Source organism: Rutilus rutilus, assembly GCF_951802725.1.
Source record: "Rutilus rutilus genome assembly, chromosome: 2".
NCBI lineage: Eukaryota > Metazoa > Chordata > Actinopteri > Cypriniformes > Leuciscidae > Rutilus > Rutilus rutilus.
Window position 1 is genome coordinate 55,830,732 of NC_140210.1, and position 23,028 is coordinate 55,853,759.

Here is a 23,028-nt window from a genome sequence, read left to right on the forward strand (position 1 = left end):
GTAGCATCACATGACATGATTTACAACGCATGCTATTGGTCTGTGAGTTTCCTGGGCCCGGCTAAACCAGTACCATAGATGCTAGAAAAGCTGTGCGGTTAAAATAGAAACGTTCCGTCAAAAGTCAATAATTCTCAATAATTTATGGGTTATTGGTACGGGTCCGGACAGAACGGCGGCTGGGTCCGGATCCGGACTGTGCTCCGCCTATTAGTGACCTCTGCCCTACACCTTCTCCAGCTCCACTTATTATGTTTTTAATATTTTTACCTCAGTAGTAGTACATCTCGACAGGTTATTCTCTGCCTCACAAAATGTGCCCATGTTTTAATTTTAGACAGTTTTAACTATAGGTAGGTCAGGTGTAACCGACAGCAAAAAAGCTATTATTAAATAATATTTATAGTAATACAATACAACTTCAATTCATATGGTGTGTGTATTCAATCACCTAAACCATCTTAAAGCACAACTGCTTTGAGAATGTGATGATGCTCTGCACCACTAGATGGAGTATGATTGCTTTTCAAATGGCTAGAAGTGAAAGTCAAAGAGGACAAAAGATACACTATTCCAAGGCTTTAAACCTGTTAAAACTGGATATTTAAACGCAGCATATTTTGATTAGTCCTTAACGTATTCTTCCATTAAACCATGTAGTCATATTGTTTTGCTTTTTTTCCTTACATGAGATTTTTAATCTGGATAATTATATTTTGATGCGAGTTTTGGTTAAAGGTGCAGTGTGTGAGACTGACAGCTAGCGGTTGCAATGGGTACTGCAGTCCAAATTCTAAATATTGGAGAGAGTTGTTTCCGGCCCCCTCCTCCTCAGACTCACGCTCACTCGGGTTTCCAGATTGAAGACATGCAACAGGAACAAGCGCTATTGACAATGAAAGGCGAGGAGGTATACACACTGTAAGTTCATGAATTGATTTATTGATTTATGATGAGTGATATCATCTTTCAATATGCTTAATATGATTTTTAGATGAGTGCGGAGGCTTTTATGTAGATTAGAATCTGTGATCTCTGACCCAGTTTGTTCGGTAGCTTCTATGGCTGCAATATGCTGTGTTTTCTGCCAACTGGCAACCTGTGGTAGAGAAATACTATTGGCTAAATTGGCAACCTGACACAGAACACACATTTCAAAGTAAAATAACTGGCTGTGGCATTGTTTATCAGACATTTGCTCTTGGCTGACATGTGGCATTGCTATGGCCAGCTTGTGGCCCAGATCTGGCAAACAGTGAGCCGCCCAAGGGCCGTCATTCCACGCTGCATGTGGGCCAGATCATCTTTCCACGTGTGCCAGATGTGGGCCGGATCTGGGCCAAAACGTCAAGAACACGTCAAAAAAAGACGTCATAAAAACTTTCATTCTGGCTCCTCAGTGGACGTCATTTCAACATCCGATTTTTGTAATCAAGACATTGAAAAGACGTCTTTCGGACATAATTATGCTTAGTGGGAGGGCTCCTGCTCACGACTGCTCTCAAAGAATAAGATTGCTTTGAACCACTGTTAACCTCACAATCCACTTCACGAGAGAGTAGACTCACTGAATTCAAATCTCCCACTTGCCCTTGACACAGATCCAAAGTCGACTGATCAGCTAACCGTTGTGGGCGGGACTAACAGCGGAAACGTAATGGCGGCGAATTTGAATCTGCGTCATCGCCGTTTAAATATACTGTCTATGGTCATCGCGCGCACACACACACACACACACACACACACACACACACACATGTGCCCTGAATGTGCAGCAACGGAGATTTGGAAAAATATTAATAAAATATAGGCCTACATGAAATTATGGGAGAATAAGACAATGAAATAATTATCAAAATGAGCATCTATTTGCAAGACAAGATTAAAAGACTAGCCTATGCAATAAAAAAGAATTCATTACAGGCCTACTGTAGCTATGTAGGGTAGGCTACTGTATGTACAAATACTATTATTTAACCTTAAAAAAACTTACTTTAACCCCCACATGCTTAATAATCTGTAAGGACAACATATTGAATAGATGCAGATTTCTGCAGTTATACCTTCTTTTCTTTGTTTTTTTAATTTCACAGAAAAAATCTGTAAAATATTACTTTGTAAAAATACAGACAAGTTCCTATTAAAAACCGTAAAATTGATGTAAAACCAAAATACAAGCAATTACTTGTAAATTTAATAGTGGACCTTTAAATTACAGCAAATATCTGCATTCACTGTATAATGACAAAACGGTAAAATTCTGTAAAATACAGACCATTACCTGTAAAATTACATTTTCTTTTTTACAGTGTAGGCAACATAAATAAAAGCCCAAAATGTAGACAAATACATTATTTACTTACTTAAGAACAATCAAATAGTACAAGAACAAAAATAAGACAAAAAACTGAAAAAAAAAAAAAAAAAATTTTTATCTTTTTGATCTTCTCAGCTCCGTGAGCTTCGAATTGATAGATGTGCCTATCTGAGCTTGGCATCATGTGTGGGTTTATATGATCAGATGTTGCTAATTATAAGTTTGTCTGTCTTGTTTTCCTCAAATGAAAGCAGGACATGCTTTACTGACAACTATCAATACTGCACATTACACAGGGAGAAGTCGCAAGGCATGCTGGGTAACTGGCAGCACAACAATACAAAGTAAAAGCTTTATTTTAATGTATGTTATAGTGTAAAACATATCGGTGAAAGAATGACTTAGAGCTTTAGGTCTTTTTTAAAAGGTTATTTAGATGTATTCATTTTTGAACCACATCATGCAATATCCAGACATTTTCAAAGTAAAAAATAAAATAAAAAAAAATCTCATCACAGCCTTTTAAAGACAAGTAATACATATGACCCTCCACCCTTTATTTGTTTACCTTATTTATTTCCCATCTCACCACAACATATTTGATAGTAAGGGAAAACCCTACAATGTCACAAATCTGTTAACATTCTAACAAAATTGGCACACTCTTATTCCACTTCCGTTTTAATCTCCTCACTTTTATGTTGTTCTTTTTCATCGTCTTTTTCAAAATCATCATTAGGCAAGCTTTTGAGGAATTTCTTAGCCTCATCAAGGGAAGAGCAGTTTTCTCTATTTGAAAGGTTTACTTTTGGATCAATTTCACAACAACTGAGGCATCCTTGCCTTCTTTTAGGGAAGGTAAGGACACCATTGACGTGAAAGACGAGGCTAAGCTGATCCCACACATAAAACTCTTGGTTCTTTCTTTCAAGTTTTTGAAAGGAAGCCTGGTTTCCATTGATTTCCAGTTGGCATTTGTGGGTTTCACAAATGGCTTGTGCTCTCCAGATGATCTGATTTCCCTCATAAGAAGCCAATGTGCTGGATGTAAGCAGTGGATATTTACTAAACTTCTCATTAAACTGAGGGCTGTGAACGAGAACAACATACTCAATCTCCTGCTTGAAAAGTTTGGTCTTGTATACCCTGAGAACCGGCTCTTCGTCCTCACACATCTGCTTCTTGTAGGCCTCCATCAGTTCAGTCAGAGGAAACGTGAAGCGGAAGTTGCCGTAGCGTGAGGTTTCATTTATGAATGCTGGTGACGTGGTGAATTCACTCAGGAACGGCTGCTGAGCTGCTATTTCTTCTTTGCTTCTGTCTGGGAATGAACTCTCGAGGAAACGCTCCTCAGCGGCTTCTATATCCGCTTCATTGATCTTCAGGCTCCACCATGAAAGCAAATCTTGATCAAGACCCTTGAATCCCTCTGACTTCAAAATCTGTGGAAGCTTTGTCTTCTTAGTGACATGAGCCACTTCCGTGATGTGAAATTCAACAGGAGTTGGATAATGTGGGATGTTTTTTGAAAGATAATGATCAATTTGTTTTCCTTTTATGTTATCTCTTAATTTCAGATCTTTTATTTCAATGTATTCTCCTTCACAGACTAATTCTATTGCTCGTCGAGTATTTCTTCTTTCATTGAATATTGCCTGGGAAGAAAACATACAGTAAGTTGAGGTGTGGGCAGGTGGGGCAACATTCAACCAAACATAGACCTCTATATACACTGAATAATAAAAAAAAGTCATAAAGTGAGCAGGATATGTTAAAATGTAGCGCATGGATTCGGCAGGCATGTATATGATACTAAGCGGGGCAGAGCCCTCCCTAGCTCTACAGCGCCCCACACATTTCCAAAGTAAATCTGTGGTGAAGAATGGAACTGCAGTGCGCGCTCATAGAGAGCCACTGGGGAAGATTTCTGGCTGCCCTGCTTATGTTCATGAGACGTTCCTCACGTAGGCTAAACCTTGTTCCAGACCAAGTCACTATCAGACCAGATATGTGTCTGCATCAGGTCAGTTACTAGTTGCCATGTCTGTGTTTCCTATGTGGAGTAGCGTATCAAATTTATGAAAGTATAAACCCTTTAGTTTAAACATACTCATGTGAATAGCTTTTATATACACTAGTTCTGTTGTGTTTGTTCTGAGAAATGGATGTTTTTTTTCCTCGCTGGAATTCCTAACTTGTAATATTCTAAACAACATTCGGACGCAATAAATACTACATATGGCAATTCTAAGATTACATTATATGTGTTTGTTGTACTAAAGTATGTCAATCATTATTAGAGCGCCATCCTCAGGCCGAATAACGCAAGGACATTAGACCTCTGCCAAAAGTGTGTCTGATGTGTTCAGCAATTAGAATATAAAGCTTACAAAATGTTTAACATAAACTAGCGCTAAGACCCAGAATCTGCCCTACCTACATTTATGGCCAGGAGCCGCTACTGGTTAAAGCTGACCTATGTATGATTTTTGCAGTAAAATATCCAAAAACCACTAGGCCAGTGTTATATATTTTGTTTAGTTGATTACTTACTTGATCCTAAATGTTTCCAACAATTGGTAAATCGTGAGAAAATTGTGATTTTAACCAAGGAAACGGGACGTGTGAGCAGGTGTGAGGGAGACGCCAGTCAATGCAGTCATTACCCTTGGTTTCCGCTCGTACTGCCATAGTAACCATGGCGACAGACTTGGACAACTGGGTTACGCCTAGTGGCACGCTCACGCTATTGTTGTTTTGTTCATACATTATGGACCATGGCAAGCAGACTTTGGTACTGTAGGAAATTATTTGAATTTTGATAGATATTTTGGACCTACAAATACACTTCCAGATACATACGCACACACACACTTACACAAAGGCCCAAAGCGCAGAGGATGAAAAGGACGGAAGAATCCCCATTTAAGGGTGACAATGTTGTCACCAAAAACCCCATTGACTGAGGCAATAGAAGGTTGATGTCACATGCTTTAGTTCCTCTGGAAAAAACCCAAGAAACTGCATAGGAACAATGTAACCCAGTTCCGTATATATATGACTGCTTTTTTGACTGTTGGTGGTTGCATTTCTGATTTTGATGTCATGTGCATCCCTGGGGAGAAATTAGTTCTCTTCTAGCTCAGTTCTTTAACTAAAATTCATTTTGCTTCAATTGCTCTGCTGTATTATTATAACTTGAAAAACCTCAGATGAGAACAAGTTCTTTTTTTTTTTTCTATTGCTTGAACTGCTTATAAGGTAAATAGCCTTTGTAATATCCACTCATTCAGGACTGCCCTGTTGAGATTAGATAAGCTGAAGTTTTATAACCTGTAACTTTTTGATGATTTGCTACAAATATTAATCATTGTGTAACCAGTTTTTTTTCATCTTTTGTTTACATACATTTTTATTTCATAAAGACAAGCACTGTTAAGTTTTTACTTCAGCTTACAAAGACAGTTCAACAGACCCAGAACAACAAAGGTTCCAGGAACAATTCTGCTGGAGGTTAAGCATGAATTTGATCCATATGCCTAGTTGTCAATGATTGCTATTGTTTCACGAGACTGTAGGGACAACACCTAGATTTACTGGTATAAATTAAACAAGCTAGTGAGGATTTAATCCTATTCTGACCTGGCAGCAAAAGACTACCTAGCTACTTCGATACTAGGGGTTATTCAGGAGGATGAGAGAAATACCAGATCTCACCACAGTACAAAAGGAGAACTAAAACGAGCGTCAATATCAGCGTGGCGTTTTCGAGATGACGAGAGCTAGCGTCTGTGACTAACTTCGACTTGTCAAGAGTATTGCATACTTTATTAGACAGGTGAGCAAATGTACATAAATCTAACCAATGTTATATAGTTCAACATGATGAAATGATAGAATATAATCTGTATGTTATTCTAATGTTGATCTAACTTACTGCTAGTCTCATACAGCCAACAAACTTACACATAGAATAACATTCAACACACTCAAATGCAGTTTAGTGTGATAGTGTAACTGTTAGACCAAGTGAAACAGCGCTGCGTTACCTCACAAGTTTAATTTGTCTAATAAACTGGCCTGTGTGAGTAGTAATAAAGCACTTGCGTGTAGTTCGGTAGAATGAAATGTCCTTATTCCTTTATATCTGCGGGACTCGCGTGTGGTGCTGATAATCTGTCTCTCATTAGCACTCGCGCTCTGCTTCATACCACAGTCATGATAAAAACATCAATGTATTCACTCATTCATAAACATTATTAGATCCATCAGCTTGATGACAAGATCCATAATTCCATTTAAAGCAAATGCATCATCAACCTACGCCTCTGTTATTGTAAGAGTTTAGCGAACCCTAGCAGCGAAAAAAATTCCATAATGTAGCTTTAATAGTGTGATAAAGTGTGGTGCTTGGCATCACTCACAAAGACTACATCCGTTTTTGTATGTTTGTTTGTTCTGACTGAAATGTTACGGTGAATTATAAATATGAGGTCTGAACAATCTGCAAACTGTGTGCCTACAGCAGTTTAAAAATCAAGAGCATGTACAACATAGCACATCCTATTCACTAACAGCTGAAACTATTTTGTTGTAAAACTGCAGTTAAATTAACTTAAGAAATTTTCATATTATCACATATAATAAAAATGCTGCGATACTGTAAAATGATGACAGCTGGGTGCATTAACAACAGTACAATTCATTCAGCACATTTTGGTTCTCGCTATATTATTTTGATGAGTTTAATGTCAAATGAAAAGATTTGCCTACTTACTGCGTTTGCCATTTGGTGAGGTTTATGTTTTCAAGAGAAGTGTGATGTTCTTCTGCTCTGTCCTGTGACGACTGAGAGATCCGCTGCTGGCTTTTAAAGGCTTTCCCTCTGAGGACCTCCACACCCATGAGGGCTTTTCTTTAGACACGAAACTTAACTTATCTTACGTAATCACACAGGAAACGTGTCAGTTCAAAACAAATATATACAAAAATGATAAAGAGTAAATAAAGCTAACTGTATTACAAAACAAGCTAAACAATGCATGTAACATGCAACATTTTATACAAACGAAGCCAAAGATAATCAGTTCATCTTAACCCAGCTGCTTTTTAGCCCGTTAAAGGATGTTTAGGCCTCGGGCAGCTTCTCTCTGACCAAACAGTGGTTTTCCTGCGCATGCCAAATATCCTGCATGGTCTGTAGCCATGCAACTGTCTATCTTTATGTGTCCGTGAATCACTCTGAAACTAAATCTTTAATGGTGTTTGTGTAATGGGGATTCATGTGACTGACTCTCATGTGGCTCGTGACACTATTCATGTGGTTATTCAGTGATGATCAAATGAAAGCTTTCTGTGTTTTCATTATTGTGCCATTAACACTAGTGAATGAAGCCTATTGAGTTATGATCTATGACTGTGATATGAGTAGTTCTTAGTTTTATTTATATTTGAAATTATATATTTTATTTTTATTTTATTTTTTACAGCTTTTTGTTACTCAGTGATCAGGTTTAGTGGTTCTCAGAATATGAATCTGTTGGACTGCAGATGAGAAATATTTGAACAATAAGACAATGATCATCTATATCATCTTTCAGTCTTACACTCACTCTCTGTTCACTACATTGTGAATGAAAAAAAAAAAACCTCATAATTATTATTAATAATCACATTAAAGGTACAATATGCAAGATTTTCTGCCGCTAGAGGGCGCTACATTCCAAACAACAACAACGGCGTAGCTTGATGACGATGTGAAGGAGCGTGGAATGATGGGAACTGTCGTTTTCAACTCCACCGTGGATGTAAATCAGTCAGACGGGAATTGAAAAATCATGTTCATGGATGAGGTAAAGTTCTATTTTTTATAAATGTTGCATTTAATGACATGCATTTATTTCATTAAAATGAATTAACCGCAAGAAAAGTAAGGTTTAATACTAAATTGGTTATCATAGATGTTACTGTATGTCGAATTCATTGTTGTGATAACGCGGCGCAGTTTTACGTGTTCTAAACAATTGTTGTAAAAGTACATTCGAACATACCCACATCATTTGCCAAAATGCTGATTCGTCTTTATGTATAACACATGCTATATGTAACGAAGTTCAGATGTTATGGGAAGAAGGAGGCGGGAACCGGCGAACATTCATGACACATTTTAATGATAAAAATAAAACAAATACAAAACTAAACTAAAGTAAAAGACAGCAGCCCCTCACGGACGACTGCTGTCACAATAAAACACAACACAACACAAGTTCAGGCCTGTCCTCTCTCGCTCTTCACTGTCGTCGCTCCCCCTTTATGCTTCCGCTCCTCCGTGAGAGATACGAGACCGGTGCGCGGTCATCAGTAATCTCACCACCGGCCTCGTATCTCTCATGCCGCTCTCTCACGGCCCTCAGCCTCGTCCTGCTCGCCACACTATATTTATTTACATGGACATAAACACCAGACGTGATAAACAATGTCAATAAACTAAACACAAACCTAAAGCAATAATACCCGTACTTTGACGTTTACGTTTATGGGACTTGTCTTTGTCGACAGAACCAGCTGCAGTCGGTAAAGAATAATTGTGTCCCATAACGACAGCACGAAACAAGCTAACGTTTGTTGCTTGATAGACGCTACAACTACAACTTCCGCATTTGTCCAGGACTCCACGCAGTACGAGCGGAAACCGAGGGTAACGCGGATATGACGCAATTGACTGGCGACTCCCAGCTCCCCCCTGCTCTAACGCCCCGTTTCCTTGGTTAAAATCGCAATTTTCTCACGATTTAAAAATAGTTGGAAACATTTGGGATATTGTAAGTAATCAGCTTAACAAAATATATAACACTGGCCTTGAGATTTTGGGATATTTTAATGCAAAAAATCTTACATATTGTACCTTTAACAACACTCTCAAAAAGACTAATAATTATAATGTTGGAAATACACTTGTTACAGTACTTAAAAGCATATTAGTCTTCTGTTCTTATTGAAATTAGACTGCTGACCTTCAGCTAATTTGACAATTGCAAGAGGTTTTTTTTTAGCATTATTGTAGCATGATATTTAATGCTCGCTTTGTCCCGTGTATTTTGTACTTTTAGCATATTGTTTCATTTTAGCATGGTTCTTGTCAAATTCAAATTTCTAAAATCGTAAAACTTTTCACAGTGTTATTTACTTTCTGTAAACCCCTTTGATAATTCTACAAAATCTCTAGTTCAGTTTTATTAAAACATTTAAAGTGTTTGGAACAAAATACTTGATTGCTCAAGACATCCATGCAACATCTGCTTCCTTGTTCATTCCTTCTTCTCAGAGTCTGTCTAGCTGTTTTTTTGTTTGTTTGTTTTTTCATTTCAAACTCTCTCATTAGTGTATGAAAAAAATCATATTTTTATTAACTTTTTAGATTACAGATTCATAAATCACAAAATGCCTATGAAGCAGAGAAACTTGTAAATAAAGGAAAGATCACATTCATTACAGTAGATAAGCACCATTGTGGTAAACAAAATATATATTTGTCATTTTCTGACAAAAAAAAAAAAAAACACCTTGATTGTGGTCCACGTTCTCAAACTATCCCCTGGTTTCACAGACAGGGCTTAAGACTAGTCCTAGACTAAAATGTAAGTCTGAGCTGTTTCCACTGAAATAAACTTGCACTGACTGATCTTAAAAATATATCAGTGCCTTTTTAGTTTTAAGATGCACATCGGTAATGTTTTTTTCTAAGCATGTTTATAAAAATTACTTAAATGTCCTAATTGATCTATGGTCTAATCCTGGCTTAGTCTAAGCCCTGTCTGTGAAACCGGGCCTATGTGTGTTGTTGAGAAGTGTACTGCTACTTTACTAAGTGATCAGACGCATCTCACTTGTTTCTCCATGTTGGGGGGATTTTGCTTGATGTTTACTTAGCATGTATTGTCAATCTTCATTGTCACTCACAGCAGCGTGCCGTGTGTGTATCGGCAGTGGCAAGTTACGTACTTGCTCTGCAGTAGCTATAAATAACAGCAGCAATAACGGCAAGACCAAACACATCAACAATGTCATATTCATTACCACAGCAAAAAGCTATTAATAAATAATATTTATAGTAATACAATACAACTTCAATTCATGTGGTGTGTGTATTCAATCACCTAAACCATCTTAAAGCACAACTGCTTTGAGAATGTGATGATGCTCTGCACCACTAGATGGAGTATGATTGCTTTTCAAATGGCTAGAAGTGAAAGTCAAAGAGGACAAAAGATACACTATTCCAAGGCTTTAAACCTGTTAAAACTGGATATTTAAGTGGCAGCATATTTTGATTAGTCCTAAACGTATTCTTCCATTAAACCATGTAGTCATATTGTTTTGCTTTTTTTCCTTACATGAGATTTTTAATCTGGATAATTATATTTTGATGCGAGTTTTGGTTAAAGGTGCAGTGTGTGAGACTGACAGCTAGCGGTTGAAATGGGTACTGCAGTCCAAATTCTAAATATTGGAGAGAGTTGTTTCCCGCCCCCTCCTCCTCAGACTCGCTCACGCGGGTTGCCAGATTGAAGATATGCAACAGGAACAAGCGCAATTGACAATGAAAAGCGAGGAAGTATACACACTGTAAGTTGATGAAATGATTTATTGATTTATGATGAGTGATATAATCTTTCAATATGATTTTTAGATGAGTGCGGAGGCTTTTATGTAGATTAGAATCTGTGATCTCTGTCCCAGTTTGTTCGGTAGCTTCTATGGCTGCAATATGCTGTGTTTTCCGCCCACTGGCAACCTGTGGTAGCGAAATACTATTGGGTAAATTGGCAACATGCGATATCCACAGACCAAAACAAAAACAGACATTCTGAAACAGAACACACATTTCAAAGTAAAATAACTGGCTGTGGCATCTGGCACACGTGGAAAGATGATCTGGCCCACATGCAGCGTGGAATGACGGCCAGTCTTTCCTTCAGTGATTCTGCTTGTTAACAGGCTTATTAAGGCTGAGATGACTCCATATTTAATATACACAGGTTTTGTGGCTCAGATAAGGTCCAGTTGTGGTTTATTTCAGTACTTGATAGAGCAGTACTCTTGGCTGACATGTGGCATTGCTATGGCCTGCTTGTGGCCCAGATCTGGCAAACAGGAGTGAGTCGCCCAAGGGCCGTAATTCCACGCTGCATGTGGGTCAGATCATCTTTCCACGTGTGCAAGATGTGGGCCGGATCTGGGCCGAAACTATGTTAGTATGTGGGTGTATTCTTACCTTTTTATTACAGAGTTTCTCCAGTAATCACAATTTGCGATACTAATTGTTCTCCTAGCTTGACCGTTCTTTTATATGATCAGATGTTGCTGATTATAAGTTTGTCTGTCTTGTTTTCCTCAAATGAAAGCAGGACATGCTTTACTGACTATCCATACGGCACATTACACAGGGAGAAGTCGCAAGGCATGCTGGGTAACTGGCAGCACAACAGTACAAAGTAAAAGCTTTATCTTAATGTATGTGATAGTGTAAAACACTGACGAGATCGGTGAAAGAATTACATAGAACTTTAGGTCTTTTTTTAAAAAGGTTATTTAGATGTATTCATTTTGAACCACATCATGCAATATCCAGACATTTTCAAAGTAAAAAAAAAAAAAAAAAAAAAATTCTCATCACAGCCTCTCAAAGACTGTAATGCATATTACTAAGATACAAATGACCCTCCAACCTTTATTTGTTTACCTTATTTATTTGCTATCTCACCACAATATATTTGATAGTAAGGGAAAACCCTACAATGTCACAAATCTGTTAACATTCTAACAAAATTGAGACACTCTTATTCCACTTCCGTTTTAATCTGATCTCCACTCTACACACACACACACACACACACACACACACACACACACACACACACACACACACACACACACACACACACACACACACACACACACACACACACACACACACACACACACACACACACACAACATAATATTAAATGATCCATTGATATTTATCAATCACAAAGAAAGTTTGATATAGCATAACCCTTCACCATCCTCTACAGTTAATTACTAATGAGTGCCTAGCTTACATACACCACCACATTGTGTGAGTAATAATAGCAAATAAATATAATAAAAATCTGCTATTATGCCAAAAAATATTCTAACATATTTGTGAAGAACTAAAACATCCCATTCCAGTATGCCCAGTTCAGTTATATATTATTATTGGCAGAGAAAAAGCCTAATACATTAATAATGTAAATTAGTATCACTCAATATATCACTGAGTAGACTATTATTGTTTTGAAATTATAATTTAACATGAATGCTTTATATAGACGACCCTACTTTAAAGGTGAACAAGGGCAAGATTTGGATGGATGTATAGATCAGACTTCACTCTCTCACATGTTTAAGAGACAGAGCAGGAGCAGTGATGGAGCTGCGATACTCTCTCTCCTCCAGTCGGTGACGGGATCACTGTATTCATGGCTGTACACACTCTTCTGACCTGAAGTAGTAATTATGTGTTTTCCCATGATATTTCCCTTGATTAAATCAGCGATGCCAATCATTTGTAAATGAAACTTTCTTGTAAAGTTGGTTCTTTCTCTCCATTTAATTGGTCAAATTATTTTGCAATTTAGTTTGAATCGATTTCTTAAATTTGGAAACTGTTTTTGAAACACAGAAACTACTCCTGATGAGTAATGTCTGTAATATTTTAACAATGGTGTCGGCCTCTGAAGACCTGAACAATCTTAGAGTTCACCTTTAGGTAATTCGACAATCACAATTGCTACTTTTTTCTTTAGTATTATTTTAGCATAATATCCACTGAAGTGTGCTTGCTTTGATGTTGTATTTTTTACATTTAGCATAGCCTATCGTTTTATTTTCAGTTTTGTGAAAAGCTCTTTCTTTAATAATTTTAAACATTATTTTCAGTGTTATTTACTTGTTGTAAGCAACTTAGATCAGGCTACAGCATCTTTAGTTCAGTTTCATTAAAAAACAAATAATATACAAAATATTATTTTAAATAAGCATTTTGGAACACTTAGTTAATTGCTCAAGCCTCATGAAATCATATTTAACTTGCTTCTGCATCCTTGTTCATTAAACTAATTAATTAGTAGATGAATTAGTGATTCATTAATCACAAGACACATCTATGAAGAAGAGAAACTAATACACAAAATAAAGGAAGGACCATCACATTTATTAGATACGAGATAATAAATCATTGCTTCATCATTGCTGTTACTGCAGTACAGTTTGTTTGTCAGTGTCCGACAACACGATTAAAATAATAACCCATGTTTTCCCAGAATCACACACAAAAAAAGGTGCAAGTAACCTCCTAAATCATAAGAAAAGGTGAAAGATTAGATGTAGGACAAATAATTCCTTATTCAATTAAATCCATAAAAATATGTAACCGGACCTCTACTCTACAAAAAAAAAAATTATAAAAAAAATTAATCCATCAATTACCTATATCTATCAAACGCCCAACAAACCTGTCAAAGCATAACCCTTCACCATCCTCTACGTTTAGTAGCTAACAGAGTCTATAACCAGCATCCAACACCACATTTTGTGAATAAGCAAATAGAGCTGCTCAAACTATTTATATCAGTAGTTATGGCCAAATATTCTACTGTATATGTGAAGAACTGAAATATCCCAACAGGCAGCACTTCAGTTTTACCCAAGGTCAACCCCTTTTAAAAACAGTGATTGGCTTTGCTTCACTCTATACATCAATGACAAGTTCTTCCTCTGACTGAATAAAAATGCAATTCCCACTATATAATTAACACTCCTTGATTTTAAAATATTTTCCATTATACTTTCATAATCTGTATGTTTATTCAATAGCACAGACATGATCTTTCACCTCCTTGATGATAAAGTGTCTCAGTAGTTCATTCATTAAACAAACCAACTCTGCAGCTATAAACTTTAGATATTATAAATCATACACAGAGTCCAAAATTGTCTTTACACCAAATCTGAAAGCACTTCTCAGCCTCTTCCACCTTCTTCTTCTCCTCCATCTTATCTTCAGCTGTCTGATCATCAGTTCTTCTGTAATAAACTCTGACAAGCTCTTCATTAAACTTCTTTGGCAGGAAACTGGACAACTGTCAACACAAGACAAATATCACACACACAATGAGTTTTATAAAGAGACTCAATCATAGAGTAAATGAAGTACACTGCAAACTTCACTGAGCCGAAGAAGACACAGTTCAAGCTCCAGTCCGATTGATTAAACAAAAGAACATTATAAGTGAATAAATGGCACCCATTTAGAAAGATTATGCAATGATCTGAAATAAAACAGCTTGAGTGTCATGAATACCTGATAATCTTTAAGATCTGGAATAAAACAGTTTGAGTGTCATGAGTACCTGATAATCTTTAAGATCTGGAATAAAACAGTTTGAGTGTCATGAGTACCTGATAATCTTTAATGGTTGAAGCTTGGTTGAGATTCCTCTTGCTGTAGAAATAAACGTATTCAATGGGGTTTTTGTCCTTCATGCCGTGATCCAGATCAACCACCTGAGCTTGTGAAAACATGAGATTCACTAAACAATTCTGTTTTATTTCAGTGTAAAAACATGCATCTTAGTCACTAAACACATGTTATCTGGTTTAAATATGTAAATCAGCTCTGAAATAAGATATAACTTACATAAACTGGTAATTCTTCAGCGTTCAGAGAAACAGTCGGGTCGGTGAGGTTGTACTTCTGCACTGCAGCTTTCCATGATTCTGTCAGCTGTTCCTGAATTTTCTGATTTGAGAGGGTTTGTCAGTTTTATAGGGTTAATCAAACAGTACATCAGTGTTTTTCAGTTTCTCTCCAACCTTTGACTTGTGTTCCTCAGTCAGATGAGCTTCTCCCACAAACTTTGGCAGTTTTCTCCTGACGATCTTGTCCAGCATGTTTCGGGATTTCTTTAGATTATCAGCAGTGGAGAACGAGATCTGCTCAAAGATCTCATCTGACACAACAACAGAAGATTCATTATTATACATGTTATTTCACATGTCCTGAGACATATAACCACATGTTTCATAAGAGAATATGTTTATCCTGGTTTATGGTAATCCGGTATATCTTTAGCTCTTTTAGCTTTGAGTTTACATGTTTTTCACCTGTTCTTTGAGCTGACCTGTGAGTTTGCTGTATTCCTCTGCTGTCTTTATGGCTTCAGAAATCTTCAGCATATCTTTAGGTTTCCCTTCATGAAGATCACGATCAGCTAGTACGAGCGCTTCTGCAAACCTAACACATTTGAGTTAGTGTTTCCAACATGTATAAGAATCACAGTCTAATGCTGAACTTGTGTTAGAAGAATAAGTCATGCAGCAGGTTAAATATTGTGAAATCTCATATTCACTGCAAACAGAGAGACTCACATCTCTTCAATGATGTTGCAGATCTTGTGCTGGTAGGCCTGGCGATGGAGAGTGTATCGAGTGCGAAACATGTCATAAACATTATCTGCCTCCTGTTAGACATACAAACACCAGAGTCACAGATCCACTTCCCATAATGCAGTGTTCACATTCTAGAGCTAATGCCACTTTTTACCTGAAGTTTTAAGCAGAGAATATAAATATAAAACAGAGTAGATGAATCTTAAATTGTAGATAATTGTAGGCACCTTGTCTCTAAAGCAGATGTGATTTCTCCCGTTCACTTCACACACTCGAGCGAACTTAAGCAGACGCTGATGGTCAAAACTGTTTCGAATGCCGAGGTGATGACAGTCTCTGAGAAATAAACATTAAATAGAAATATAAAAAGGATATGTAAATGAGAGGATAATTTGGCTCAAAGTTATAATAGATTCTACATCATAGTACCATCTGTGCAAAATGCCTAATAATATGTACCGTGCGAAATAGTCCCATTTGTCCACATCAATGCCGTTCTGTTTGTTTGCCACAATCTCATACAGGAAGGATTTGTCTTTGCCTTTGTATGTCCGCTGAAAATAAAAGCAAAGGCTGCATGTAAATGAGGCTTCATTCATGCTAACACATCAATAACAGATGAAGTATCAGTATGAACCTCAGCAACTGAATCTTTTGCCCCTTCGATTAACTCTTTAATGAAGGTGACGTCTTTATCATCCAGTCCGTGCTCTTTCAACACATTCTCATTCTCAGCCTTCAAACTCTTCACAATGTCATCAAACATCAGCACTGACATCTGCTCATGCTACAGTAAAGACACAAAGACAGATGAGATCCTAAATACATATATTACAGAAACCAACGGCACTGAGTGTGTGTGAGCAGTGTGTTCATTCTCACCTTCCACTTCTCAGGGATGTCATCAGGCAAGCCTAAGAAAAAAACACAGGTCCCATGTGGATTGTAAGTCATGTTATGCACATTAACAAACTCTTTCAATTTCCCAGACATACATGGCTTGAGTTCTCCATGTCCAAATGTAACAGTAACATGAGTAAGAAATGTGCATGTCCACAGACACTTACCTCTTATTTTTTTCATTGTTTTTGCTTTAGGAATAACCAGACCATCAAATACATGGGAAAATGGACCATGACCTAAAAAATAAAGAGAAACTGGATAATTCTAGGTATGGTCATCCTAAATCAATGCTCGATTTGACAAGGGTTTGGGTGAGTTTAGACTCCGTGACAAATACAAAAAACACAACACAAAACACTGAATAGTGGATTATTTTCACTTTCCATGTGCATTAGTGCTACTCACCCAAGTCGTGACACAGTCCAGCGATCTGAACACACAGGAAATCCTGTTTGGTGATTTTGAGCTCTGGCTGATTGTCATGAAGAATCTTGACCAGACACCCAGCTAAATATGCCACTCTAACACACACACACACACACACACACACACACAACACCACAGTTTATACCAAGAACACTGAATAGCAAAAATATTTTTATTCATTTACTTGCATGCCATGTAAAAACATCAACAACATCAGAGAACTGTGAACATGCAAACGTGTATTATTTTAAAATATTAACTTTAAATCTCTCAAATTATTAATTTAAACATAATTACTTAAACAATCTAAAAAACGTTGATCTGAATATAATAATATCTTACCCAAGTGAGTGTTCAAAGCGATTGTGAGAAGCTCCCGGATACACCAGATATGTTCCTCCGAGTTGTTTGATGTGTCGGAGTCTCTGAAACTGAGGTGTATCTGTGATCTTCACCAGCAGGGGGTGCAGCGCAATGTGACCATGAATGGGGTCGTTGAAAATCTACAAAATACAGGTACAGGTTAAAATACAGGTTTGTTGACTACTTATGTTTGACATTTACACTTATGGCAGTTACCAGTTACTGTACTCTCTGAAACATTTTTGTGAGTGAACATATAATGTAGATTACAGTTTAAATGTTTAAAGAGGGTATGCACTGACGTCACTGAGTCAGCCCGAGTGGCAAACATCCTGAAATTTTGCTGGAATTTTGTATGGGAAAATGAATAGACGCTTAGTCTACAAAATGCTGGGTTGAGCATGTTGTAATTTTTTGGGTTATTTTTTGCAGAGCTAGGTTATTGTGTTACCCAGCTGCTGGGTCAATCTCACTGACAACTGAAACAAATGCACCCCTCCCCCTTCTATGGTTGGGGGGCCACCAACGTAATGACCCTGACATTAGTCGCTTTTCCACTGTCGGGTCAATGCGAGCCAGGGCTAACAGCGTGTCGGACAAGCCCAATAGCCTCAGACCTCAAGCAAAGAGCACATAATCAAGTTGCGTTTCCACTTTTGGGCCAGTAGCCCTTCAGCACTGAAAAAATATAGAAAAATATAGATAAAATATCATATGCTTATGTCACATTTCTTTAGCAAGAAAGAGTGAACATTCCTATTATTTAATCACGAAAATATGCGATCTGAGGAGGTTTGAGTGATCGCTCATTATACTGTTGTACTTTCAGCCAGAGCAACAGAGAGAACTCATCAGAAGAAAACAGGACTTATTAGTTATACGAGTTAAAGGAGCTGTATGTAAGAAATGTATTTCAATTAATCATAAAATGGCCCTGATATGTCACTAGACATTAAGAAATCATGTTCATTTCAAATACTTATATCACTGACAACAGTAGTCCGGCCAGGATATTGTCATTTAAAAAGTGAAGTTGCAGCCCTCAACTGATGTTGATGTTGTCATGTTGTGTTTTGGCCTGATGCTCCACCCTCCACCTATCTACCAATCACAAAGTCAGTAGTGTTTCGGCATCCGGGTTGCCAGCTCAGCTCTAGTTACCACAGCTACAGCTACAAACGTTCCTGCTGGATCCTGCAGGCTATCTGGCAACCTCGAGTCAGGGGGGAGGGGGAGGGGATACACCACTCTGCAGTAATTTGAAAGTGATTGCAGTACCAGTTTTGGCCACAATCTTACATACGGTTCCTTTAGTTTAACCGGAGTATGTGACATTTATGTGGATGCATTAGTCTGGTATCAACAAAAGCACAGGGAAAAGACGGATACAACATGAAACCAAATAAACACACGATTATAATATTCCAGTAAAAATGAGCTATAAGTCACCTTATTATGTTGGGTAAAATTAACAAGCCAACATACTATGTTAAAATAACCTGCGGTTGGGTTTGTCCATATTTAACCCCTTAAGTCTAATTTTTTGAGATATCAACCTAAAATGTTTGGCTTTGATTTATTTAGCAGTTTTAGAGTCGCCCAGGTTTTAAAAATATATATTTTATAATATGAATAATAAATTTTTTTACATTGTACATTTTCATAAACTCAAACATCTATAACTTTTTTCTGTGACGGTTCAATGAGTCCTTGTGCAGTGAGTGCTTGTGTGTTTGTCCCGAGTTACAGGCTGATTGCTGGAGGGCGTGGCTTTACACCTGAACCAGATCAGGGTACTTTAAAAGACACTGGGTCAAACAGAGAGAGAGAGTCGATGGCTCGCTGGTGTTGTTGCGGCTCTGGAGACTTCTGGAGAGCTGACGGGATGTGTGGGCTATGGGAGATCACAGCCGCTTCAGGAGATCTGATGTCAATATTTTGATTCGAACTTCTCGTGTTTGGTTGGACTGATATCATTTGAGCTGGCTTACACTTACATGCTGACACGCTGACTAACACTTATACTGATCTCTTGACACTTCATGCTTATTACTTTATTTAAATAAATCGCATTGTTTACGCAGCGGTTGTGTGGCGTCTCCCTTACTTTGTTGCGATCTTTGAGAAGAATCGTAACATTTCTATAACTTAATTTATTTCACTTCTACAAAAATCTGCCAAATGTCTTCTTTAAAACAAGACCAAACGTCATATAGTATACGTACAGCTGATTTCACTAATTATTTCTCTCTCCTGCTGAATTAGCAAATCCAAGTGATTGGAACAAAATACTGAGGAGGACTTTTACTTTCTGAACCTGGACTTTCCACCTCTGGTTTTAAATAAATATAAATGTATAAAGAGCCACTTCAGCCACGGCCATAGGTCTGACACAGAAGTTTAAATCAGCTATCAGATAGAATACTATCCACTAAAGCTACATGCTGTAATATAAACGTGTATGTTCCTTCATAGAAATGAAAAGTGAAATGACACTATGCATAAATGCTACACTAGTAACTTACCTTCATTTGTTCATTTGGAAAGTCCAGGGAGTATTTCTTCAAGAGGTCATGCAATTCAACCTTCACAACCTCCCACAACTCTCCAGACTTTGAGCTTCCAGACTCTAGGCCTTGAGACTCTGAAAAGGCATGCACTTTTATATCCTCATTGTTTGAATTAAAACATCCTCAGTTTGTAAAAACAAGCAAACATTATTAAAGATAGGTACCAGAAAGGTGCAGCTCATGTGTGTTTATTTTAACGCAAAATGTAATACGCAATATTCCAGCTAACAGACTTTTGTTATAAGAACGTTCTCCAAATATTCAGTGTTGGTTCTGGGAACGTGAAAAATGTCCAGTTTTCTTGATGTTAGAGGAACGTGTTTTAAAAGGTATAATGTTCCTCAAACGTTCTTTCAACTTAATTTTGATTTAAAATCCAACATTATAGGAACGTTGATTTCCAGAGGTGTCAAGTAACGAAGTACAAATACTTCTTTACCTTACTTAAGTAGAAATTTGGGGTATCTATACTTTACTGGAGTAATTATTTTTCAGACGACTTTTTACTTCTACTCCTTACATTTTGACGCAATTATCTGTACTTTTCTACTCCTTACATTTAAAAAATAGCCTCGTTACTCCTATTTAATTTCGGCTTGTCATCAAAAAAAAAAAAAAAACTTGGCCAATTACACAAACGGTTTAGATCTGAGTCCCGCCTCCTGAATACACATCGCTAAACTGATTGGCGTTGTGGTGTCTTTCTAACTTGTGAGAGGCTGTAGTCACATTTGGTTGTGCGAAGCGCCAAAACTCCTCCGAAGGAAACCTAGATGCGGTAAGCGAGGGAGAGTTTTTTTTTTTTTCTTACTTTTACTTTTATACTTTAAGTAGTTTTGAAACAAGTACTTTTATACTTTTACTTGAGTAAAAAGCTTGAGTTGATACTTCAACTTCTACAGAAGTCTTTTTAAACCCTAGTATCTATACTTCTACTTGAGTAATGAATGTGATTACTTTTGACACCTCTGCTGATTTCTAACATTCCAAGAACATAAAAATGTCCAGTTTCCTTAATGTTTCTAGAATGTTATTTAAAGGTTAGTGTGATGTTCCTGAAACATTCTTTCAATCATCTTTAAAAAGAGTAATAAGAACACAAACTACAACTTTATTCAGACACAGCCTTAGATGAACTGAAGATAAAAGACATTAACTCTCTGAAGATCTGATTAAACAACTCCACAAACAGCATTACCAGCTTCACTTATTACTAACCAGACTGACTTTATTTCTTTCACACGTCTACAAAAGATCTTATTGAGATCTTACAGAGTGGTAAAGGAAACGTGACCGGAGATTACAAAATCAAGGGTTAATGTCAGGATAGCTTTTTCCAGGTGGAAAGAGCTAATGCAGGCGAAAGCTTTCAAAAGAGACGCTGAAGTTGCCTGCTTTCTTCTCGGCAGGCAAGTCAATGTTACGGTCTTAATTACAAGCTTTTTTTTTTTTCATTGCTTGGTTGTGTACTTTATTATATAATATACAAAAATATAACGAATAAAGAAGGCATCACTACTAATTACCATAGTTCATGTTTTTCACAGTCAGTAATTCATACTGTAACATTCGGTTGTTCGTTGTGTCAAGTTGCAGTTTGTTTGAAATAACAAACCTGTTCACCCGAAGGAAAACTCGATGAAGTGCTATTATAAGACATCCTGTCATAGCTTTTTGGTACATAACGGCTACCGTAGATGCAACATGCATTTGAAAAAGCGAGGCGCTGGAGAGCATTATTCGTTTAAATGCAAAATACATTTTCACCACTAGATGGGAGAAATTCCTACACAATGTCACTTTAATGTTGAATTTGCAATCATGTTTGCACTCTCAGAAAATGAAACACAACAACTATAACTGACTTAAATCCACACAGACTGAAATCAACTGCAAATAAAAGACAATAAATCTCCTTAAACAAGTCTCTTTTGTAGAATCACTTGATGTTCACAAAAGTTATATTGACACTATTTTGTTCTTGATTATTCTAAATAAATAAAAAATATATAAAATTACATTAGGTCATGACTGTCAGTTATTTGTGAACAAACCTGCAATTAAATAATGCAAAATTAAGTGACTAACTAAATTATAATCTTTGTCTTCGCTTACCTTCTTGAAAGGAGCGTTTAATATTCAAAGCACTTTGCCGGAGAGTTTCTTCAGTTTGAGACATCTTTTTTGCTAAAGGATCAATTTTCGTCTTTTTGGTTGGTTGTTAAAAACTCAGATGATAGCAGTGAAGATCTGTAGAGCTGCGTACAGCTTTTATAGATCCAGAAACTCACCACACTGGAATACATTATCAGGAATGTCTTGTCAAACTATGAGGGTGTGTCTTAAATCAATGTTGAGTTTGAACACTGGGATTAGAAATCTGAGATTAGATTAGAAATCGGGATCAGAGCAGCTGCTGCTGGAGAAACCGCGGTGAAATTTAGGAGGTGCAGATATTAGACAATATGTTTATTTATTTATTTGTCTTAAAACTGCCTTTGATAGGTGTGTCTGTTTAGAAAATATATACAAATGTAATGCAAATATTACATAATAAAATGTGAAGGTTAAAGTGATAACTCGAGCAAAAAGAAAAAATTCAGTGGGGGTTTTGTCCATACAATATAAGTTAATGGGGTCAGTGTTGTTTCAAAAGCAACATTCCTCAGAATATCTTCTTTTGAGTCAAACATTCTGCTTGACTATGAACAGCTGATCTGTGTTTTCCATTCCATTGTGAGATTTTACTTTGTTTTGACAAACACCGAATGTGTAACACAGCTATAGGGATGTGTAAAACAAAGTGTTACCTTTGTACCTAAGAAACAAACTCACTTCATCCTTTAATTGTATTCAGTCTTTTCTAGGCTTATTAATCAAATGATAATCAAAATAATTACAATAGTGCATGTTTACATTTTGTATTTACATTTAATACTATACTATTTTTTTTATTCATAATTTACATTTATA

The 23,028-nt window shown here is 36.9% G+C and overlaps 2 protein-coding genes and 1 long non-coding RNA gene across 3 annotated transcripts; 1 reads left to right on the forward strand and 2 right to left on the reverse strand.

Moving 5' to 3' along the window:
* Positions 1 to 237: 237 nt before the first annotated feature.
* On the reverse strand, positions 238 to 7,550 carry LOC311286409 (uncharacterized protein). Its single transcript, XM_084402622.1, has 2 exons — positions 7,095 to 7,550; positions 238 to 3,972 (listed from the first exon to the last, which is right to left on the reverse strand). The coding sequence occupies exons 1-2, from the start codon at positions 7,104 to 7,106 to the stop codon at positions 2,983 to 2,985; spliced, it is 1,002 nt and encodes a 333-aa protein (XP_084258748.1). The 5' UTR covers positions 7,107 to 7,550; the 3' UTR covers positions 238 to 2,982.
* Positions 7,551 to 13,357: 5,807 nt separating this feature from the next.
* Positions 13,358 to 22,299, reverse strand: LOC311286373 (deoxynucleoside triphosphate triphosphohydrolase SAMHD1-like). The gene is made up of 15 exons (XM_084402572.1): positions 22,171 to 22,299; positions 20,011 to 20,129; positions 17,465 to 17,625; positions 17,102 to 17,217; positions 16,861 to 16,932; positions 16,676 to 16,707; positions 16,431 to 16,580; positions 16,253 to 16,347; positions 16,021 to 16,129; positions 15,773 to 15,864; positions 15,526 to 15,638; positions 15,218 to 15,354; positions 15,042 to 15,143; positions 14,804 to 14,908; positions 13,358 to 14,484 (listed from the first exon to the last, which is right to left on the reverse strand). The coding sequence occupies exons 1-15, from the start codon at positions 22,232 to 22,234 to the stop codon at positions 14,317 to 14,319; spliced, it is 1,635 nt and encodes a 544-aa protein (XP_084258698.1). The 5' UTR covers positions 22,235 to 22,299; the 3' UTR covers positions 13,358 to 14,316.
* On the forward strand, positions 16,848 to 19,567 carry LOC311286469. The gene is made up of 3 exons (XR_014626569.1): positions 16,848 to 16,964; positions 17,581 to 17,638; positions 19,235 to 19,567. It is a non-coding gene; the product is annotated as an uncharacterized lncRNA (long non-coding RNA).
* Positions 22,300 to 23,028: the final 729 nt, after the last annotated feature.

Coding starts and splice junctions, on each gene's coding strand:
- LOC311286373 (XM_084402572.1), bottom strand. CDS start 22,234: ATGTCTCAAACTGAAGAAACTCTCCGGCAAAGTGCTTTGAATATTAAA. Junction 16,581..16,675: donor ACATCCCTGAGAAGTGGAAG/GTGAGAATGAAC, acceptor TCTTTACTGTAG/CATGAGCAGATGTCAGTGCT. Junction 15,144..15,217: donor CTGAGGAACACAAGTCAAAG/GTTGGAGAGAAA, acceptor CTCTCAAATCAG/AAAATTCAGGAACAGCTGAC.